At 40.1% G+C, this 7495-nt stretch overlaps 1 protein-coding gene across 1 annotated transcript; it reads right to left on the reverse strand.

Moving 5' to 3' along the window:
- Window positions 1-1927: 1927 nt before the first annotated feature.
- LOC121297819 (CCN family member 2-like) lies at window positions 1928-7147 on the reverse strand. Its single transcript, XM_041224333.1, has 5 exons — window positions 6919-7147; window positions 5962-6178; window positions 5251-5499; window positions 3132-3355; window positions 1928-2409 (listed from the first exon to the last, which is right to left on the reverse strand). The coding sequence occupies exons 1-5, from the start codon at window positions 6979-6981 to the stop codon at window positions 2152-2154; spliced, it is 1011 nt and encodes a 336-aa protein (XP_041080267.1). The 5' UTR covers window positions 6982-7147; the 3' UTR covers window positions 1928-2151.
- Window positions 7148-7495: the final 348 nt, after the last annotated feature.

Genomic DNA, 7495 nt, shown 5'->3' on the forward strand with positions numbered 1-7495 from the left:
ATATATATACAGTGCCTTGCAAAAGTATTCAGACCCCTGACCAATTCTCTCATATTACCAAATTACAAATGGTACATTGAAATGTCGTTCTGTTTTGATATTTTATTTTTAAACACTGAAACTCAGAATCAATTATTGTAAGGTGACATTGGTTTTATGTTGGGAAATATATTAAAAAAAAAAAAAAAAAAAAAAAAAAAAAAAAACTGAAATATCTTGCTTGCATAAGTATTCAACTCCTGTGCTGTGGAAGCTCCCAGTTTGCACCGATGAAAGAAATTGTCCTAGCGAGGACACAATTACCTTACCATTGGCCTCCACCTGTGAACCATTAAAGTTGCTGTCACATTTTCTGGATAAAAATCCCACTGTTGAAGGATCATTGGTAAGGCTGTGAATCTGAAGGAAAATGAAGACCAAAGAGCATTCTACAGAAGTTAGAGATAAAGTAATACAAATGTATAGATTAGGGAAAGGGTACAAAATAATAATCAAGTGTTTGGATATCCCAGTGAGCACAGTTGGATCAATAATCAGGAAATGGAAGCTGCATCACACCACCCAGGCACTGCAAAGAATAGGCCGTCCCTCAAAACTCAGCGCTCAAACAAGAAGGAGACTTGTGAGAGAAGCCACAGAGAGGCCAACAATCACTTTGAAGGAGCTACAGAGTTCAATGGCTTGGAGTGGAGTAATGGTGCACCAGTCAACCATATCAAGAGCTCTGCATAACACTGGCCTGCATGGGAGGGTGGCAAGAAAGAAGCCGTTACTCAAAAAGTACCTTCTGAAAGTATGTCTGGAGTTTGCCAGAAAGCATGAGAGCGACCCAGCTGCGATGTGGGAAAAGGTTATGTGGTCAGATGAGACCAAGATGGACCTTTCTGGCCAAAACTCAAAGCGCTATGTGTGGCGCAAACCTAACACTGCCCATGCCTCAAGACACACCATCCCTACAGTGAAATATGGTGGTGGCAGCATCATGCTGTGGGGATGCTTCTCATCAGCAGGGACTGGGCATCTTGTTACAATTGAAGGAAGAATGGATGGAGCAAAATACAGGAAAATACTCCAAGAGAATCTGCTTCAATCCGCTAAAAAATTGAAGCTTGGGAGGAAATTTACCTTTCACCAGGACAATGATCCCAAGCACAAGGCCAAAGCAACATTGGAGTGGCTCAAGAACAAAAAGGTGAATGTCCTACAGTGGCCCAATCAAAGTCCATGTACCATTTTTAATTCAGTAATATGAGAGAATTGGTCAGGGGTCTGAATACTTTTGCAGGGAATTACGCAACTATGTCTGCTTGCAGGACTATAGGTTTAGGGAGTCTGCAAAGTAATTAACATTATTAAAAAAAAAAAAAAAAGTAATATTTGAGGCAAATCTTTTTTGTGTGTTTGTTTTTTTTTCACGTTTTTTTGTTTGTTTAAACAACGGTCAGTTATTTTTCTGTACAATAAGTGAAATAAATAAACAATAAAAAATGAAACTTTTGTTGATACCATCAAAGTCATGCAGGGGCGATGGGTACAACATTCAGGAACAATGGTAGGGTATTCAACGAATTTGTTAACAAACAAACAAAAATCCAGCCCCTTGTCTTTAAAGTCTATGCACTTAAAATACACATCTCTTATGATAATAATTTAAAAAGTTACATTGACACCTTTTAAAATGAAATCTCCAGCCATACAAGGCTCTAATTAAGAGTACATTTGGCGTGTCCTTGTTAACTGAGCTAAAATCATTTGTGCATGCCCGGGTAACTACAGTAAACGGCGTACCAGGTTTTAAAGGGTACAGCAAAATAACACTACATCGGCCCATAAGTCTCTTACATCTATATATAATAAGCTAAAAGGCTGAATTACTGTACTGTACTCAGACACAAACACAGAGTGTTATCTGTAGAATTACTTCGTCTTTATTTACAAATCAGATATCAAACAAGTGCAATTGTTATTGAAATAAAAACAAACCTTTATAGATAAAAAAAAGTATAATGTTGTTTACAAATATATACAATATATTTACATGTAATACATTTTTTAGAAGCTGTGTATAAACACTTGGTTCAGTTTCGCTCAGTGTTCCTTTCAGAAACAGATCGTCTTCGTTGCACAGTTTGCAATGCTCTGCGCTGTGCTCTAAACCGTAGCGTGAGCCTGCGGACAGTTATTGTGACAGACGCAGGAGTCGATGAACATCATGAGGTGCTGCACGGTCCTTCCGCGGGGACACTGGAACTCCACGGTGCCGGTTGTGGTCTGGTAAGGAGTGCAGCATCTCGAGTCTGCGCAGGTCCCACAGTACTGTGGTTGAAAAGCCTTTGCACTGAGGCATCCCTGGTGCTCAAACCTGACTGGTCTTGCTGCTCTCAGGCTGCGTTCGCATCTCTTCGCTCCCTGAAACACAAGCAAAATCTAAAAGGATAGCATCTACATATTCCTATTATGTGATGTATTGGTCTGCGTCTGAAAATACTTCTAATATGTGTATTTGTACAGTAAGGTGATTTGAAACATCACCACTGGGATGTTTAGCAGCAATGCCAGTCTTCTGTATAACTGGGATTGTGTCTTTCCCATTTAGTATAAACAGCCGCGCAAGTTGCAGGGGGAGTTGGCACTGCAGTCGCCCGCCCCCCTAGTGGTCATTTTTAAAACCACTTCACTTTAATCGTTCCGCTTTCAGAAGCGTTTCAAAAGACGACCCCGTAGTTGAAAAAGGACATTAGCTAGAAAGCCAGGTAAATAATAAACTAAGCAGAAGCAGCAATGGAGAATTATACAAACACACACAATTGGATGTTACACAGGTAAGGTAATATTCCAAAATGCAGCTGGTATGATGGACCCCTATAAAAATACAAATTATTATTATACAGTTTTACGTCATAATGAACAGTATAAGAATAAAACATGTTTATTTACAGACATCCATGCACATACCATAAAAATACACCTATCTAAAGTAATCTATGCATCTTTCTAAATTCCCTTCTGGCTAGCCTCATCTCTTAGGATTTACTTTGCAATACCCATGGAATGTACTCTCACCAGGTATGTGAGTAAAACACACACACACACACACACAACCCTAGCAAGCCCCAGACAACCTCACTTACGGCTGGCGTGTTTCTGGAGAGGTCCTGGCAGGGTCTGACGATACACAGACGGCTCTGTGTCTCAAGCCGGCATGCCCGGTTCTTGTTGGAGACCCGGGTCGACACGCCCATCCCGCAGGTCTTGGAGCAGGCGCTCCATTCACTGCTCTGCTCTATGCAGTTATAAGGAGGGTAGAGACCCTGGCTCTGGGTATCCACGCCACTGGCTGCATCAGGCCTGTAAGCTGAAACAGAGAACAAATAAAAGTTTCAGGCCTTGAGAAAACTGTTCTTCACTCTAATGGGGTGGATTGTCTCAGGCAATATGTTTCAAAGTATAGTTAAGCAATAACTCAGTGCATGAAATGTTATTCTTGAGAGGGGGACTGTTATCTCCATGTATGTTTGACGCATCTCTTGTTATAGCTTTATATAGGTATGTTATTTTACTAAAAATTAATTAATCTCAGCATGCTGTACCATTCTAAGGTTGATTATTAAGTTTCCCAGGCACAAATACTCATTACTGCTAGCTAAATTAAGCACATTATAAAGATGACTTCATATACACACACACACACACACACACACACACACACACACACACACACACACACACATACACAAAAGCAAATGGTATTCTCTCCCGTTTGGATAATAAATGTGCCCTCGACTTTGTCAGTGCAAATACTGTACCCAATTAAATAAACCAAACAAGCAAAAAACGGTCAGCTGTTGATGTCATGCCCTAGCAACACGGTCCGCTGGCATTGACTATGTCATGGAGCAAAAAAAAAACCTTGCTTTCTTCTACAACAGGGAAAATACTGTAGCTCCTTATTAACCCACACACTCTGTACAAAGTTTTGAAAGGCAAGCAAAAACTACAAAAAGAGAACAGAATGCAAAGTGGGGGAAAAACATACCTCAAACAACATTTGCTTTTCCTCTGTGTCCCAGTGCTGATTGCAGCATTTGTGCATGTGTACATATTGTATGAGTAAATGAGTGTTATTGTTTGAACCGTTTCCCATGGGCCCTATATGCTGGTGCGAACGATTTTTGTAACCCAGGAAACCATGTGACTGAAACATTTAAAACAGATAAGAACTTCCACATGAACAACAAGCTGTTTAGCTTTGTATGAGAGGTTTGATGAATGTCAAGGGACCTACAAGTCAAAAATGTATTACCATGCACCTGAAGACTTTTCCAAATGTACATAATCAACAGGAGGTTCTCTTGAAAAGTGCAACCCAAACGTTAGCATTCTTCAGCAGCTTTGTTAAATGCTTTGATCTTTAAAGCCGTGTGCTTTGAGTTCTATCAGTGTTCATTGAACTTGTGTTTACAACAGCTTCACATCTGTTCAACCCCCCAGTGCTGTGTCACGGTGCTCTATTGTTTTTCTAACCTCATATTGAGACTGATTACACATTCTCTTTTATTGGCTTGCAAATCAGTCCAGGACCTTTAGTATAAATAAGTGGTGTCATAAAAGGAACAATCACAATATCTAATATCCTATTATGTGTTTTGTTTTCTATTGCTGTTTCTGCTTAAATTATTGTTTATCAGTCCTTTTCAACCACAGGTGTACAGGAAACTGAAAACTCCTTTCAAATTGAATTTCTGTAGGCCAGTAGTTTTGGAGAAATTACTTCCAGTGGTAATGTGACTGTGCTAATTGTGAGTCAGTAAGTGGAAGACACAAAATTCACAAATACAGCTTCTGGTAATATTTTCAGAACCAAAAAAAGTAAGCAGAGTACACAATGATCTTAGCAGAAACAACAATGAAGAACGATAGATTTGATGGGAGGAATGATTCTGCCGTGAAATTGGTAATACTGCAGCAGAAGTGTCTTAACAATAATTAAAAAGTAGATGATGTTAATGTAAGTGGTTTCGTAATGCTATGCAAGTTTAAGCCGTGTTGTACAGTATACACGATGAGAACTGGCACTACAGAGATACAGTGCTGTGGTTTGGTACTAAGGGGCAAAAGGACTGAGCCATAGGTTGAATTTTACCACAGTGTCCTAGTTTTCAAGTATTTTGCCATTCCAATAATATCACAATGAACCAATCAATACACACTGGTAATCATATGCAGTGCCACACTTTAACAATGCAGTACCTGCCATGGCATCCTGAAAGAGGCTGTTGTCCATTTTTTCACATATCCACTCCTGGCAGCATTTCCCTGGCTGCACCTTGCGCTGGGGGTTTGGGCAGTCGGGGGTGGGCAGCCGAACGTCCTCGCTGCACAGGGGCACACAGGTGATCCCTCCGTCCGAACAGCGGCACTGGAATTTACAAGAGGGCTGGAACACCTGGCCCTCCTTGTAGCGCACCCCGTTCAGCTCACAGTTCGAGTCCTCTTGTGCTGTAGAGACCGAGAAAATACCTCTGTAACGCCATGCACTTTGTACAGAGCAAGACATGTTCAGAATTGATAGAAGTAGTAAAGGAATATAGTATGAAATGATTAGACTGTTTATATATTTAAAGCTGATTTGATATTCTGAAGTAGAATAGCTACCTAAAGAAACGAAAGAGGCTTTATACATTTAAATCGTTCTGGAATGTTTTCTGATTCCCCACATGGAGGAAATTTCTAGCTTCACTATTTATGAAATCTAGTGTAGCACTGCCTTTTTACATTGTAAAAGAGGGTAGGTAGGAGTGCTTAAAGACAAGACATTATAAACAGCTTGCAAACTTTGGAAGGAATTACTAAAAAACAAAAGCACACATGTGGATACACAGCTGTACCCACGCACACAGACTCTTGGTGCCCCTGGGATCTGGCACTGTGGCACACACGTGGATACAGAGCGGTACTCACACACACAGACTCCTGGTGCCCCAGGGAAGCTGGCACTGTAGTCGCAGTGAAGCCCCTTCCTTTGATCACACAAGTATCTCTCGTTGCAGGAGTCTCCTCGCTGCCGGGCACAGATCTGGCAGCATTTGCATCCATCCATGACCAAGGGCAACCCAGGGGGGCAGCGGGGTAGAGTCCAAGGGCAATAGCAGGGTCCCCGGCACAGCTGAGAGCATACCTGGGAGACGAGCAGAGCAAGACAGGTTCCTCACTGCACAAGCTAACAAGAAACTGGGAATTACAACAGCAATCATACAAAACAGCTCCTCCTTGTGCTGAATTCACTCTCCTGTCCTGTGAAGTCTTTCACAGTCGATGTTATTTATTCTATATGAAACTGACACATACTGTAGCAATGGGACTTTAATGGCATTAATAACGTTTAGAATTTAACAGCAGAGTGAAGTCCTCATGCCTTACCAGTGGCTGTATAATAAGTACCAATTTTATAATGATACAATGGCTTGAACCATCATTGTATCACAGTAGTAAAAATTCCTTCAGTGTTTAGGTATCATAATAGTATGACAACCATTACAATTCTATAGTTGGGTAATACAGTAGTTCTTCTCAATAATTAATTTGATAACCTAACAATCTCTACACACATATCCAATATTTATGACTGGTGTCAAAGTCTATTTTTTTTACATTCCAAATACTTGCCAGGGAAGCAAAACATGAAATGAGCTCAAATGGATGCCAAACAAATGCATTTACAGTACAAAAAGAATCAAAAAAGAATTTTTGGAAACAAAAATCAAAAATGAGTTTTTGAAAATAAAAAAAAAATCTAATTTAAATCAAACTTTTTTTTAATGCTAAAAGCATATTCTGTATTGTTTAATATTACAGTAACACACACCAATCTTTCCACAGTAATATACTATAATGTGGCGAGTTCACATCTCCATTTACCTCTGTTACCATGCAAAGCAGAAGAGCCCAGGCAAGCATGGTATTTTGAAGCTGTCTCTTCATCTGGTTGAACTTGCTGTCTGCCTGTGTGGTATGAATTTCTCAGTCTGCTCCAAGCAGTGGTGTTTGCAAACTGTGTGAGTTAATTCTAATATTTATATGTCCAAGTCCTGATGTCAGAGGCAGACTGCCGAGCAAACATGAGTAGAATTGGACTTGGGTCAGAAATGCTTCTAATTTCAGTCAAGCTGCCCAATTTTACTGACTTGCAGGTGAGAGAAATACTTTGTCTGAAACGATCCTTTTGTATGGAGGGAGGAGTCGATGGCACATTCACAGTAAAGCTATCTGGTTGCATGTACTGAGACTGTTCTGTTGAAATTATATTCTAGATCAATAAACATCATTCAGTGCTAAGTTTAAACATATTTCATTGTGCAAGACCGAATTCTTTTAACTGCGAGGCTGAGGGAATAGGTTCAAATTAGTTTGCTGCAGTCTTTCACTGACACATAACACCAGTCACATTAAATCGATCACAATATATTGCTTTGCCCAGTATTGTAAAATATACTTT

Source organism: Polyodon spathula, chromosome 23, assembly GCF_017654505.1.
Source record: "Polyodon spathula isolate WHYD16114869_AA chromosome 23, ASM1765450v1, whole genome shotgun sequence".
NCBI classification, from domain to species: domain Eukaryota; kingdom Metazoa; phylum Chordata; class Actinopteri; order Acipenseriformes; family Polyodontidae; genus Polyodon; species Polyodon spathula.

What these genes read in the sequence shown, in the direction of transcription:
- LOC121297819 (XM_041224333.1), bottom strand. Translation starts at nt 6,981, where the DNA reads ATGAAGAGACAGCTTCAAAATACCATGCTTGCCTGGGCTCTTCTGCTT. An exon ending in TGCTTTGCATGGTAACAGAG is followed by an intron (nt 6,179 to 6,918) that starts GTAAATGGAGAT and finishes CTCGTCTCCCAG; the next exon opens with GTATGCTCTCAGCTGTGCCG. An exon ending in CTTTCAGGATGCCATGGCAG is followed by an intron (nt 3,356 to 5,250) that starts GTACTGCATTGT and finishes TCTCTGTTTCAG; the next exon opens with CTTACAGGCCTGATGCAGCC.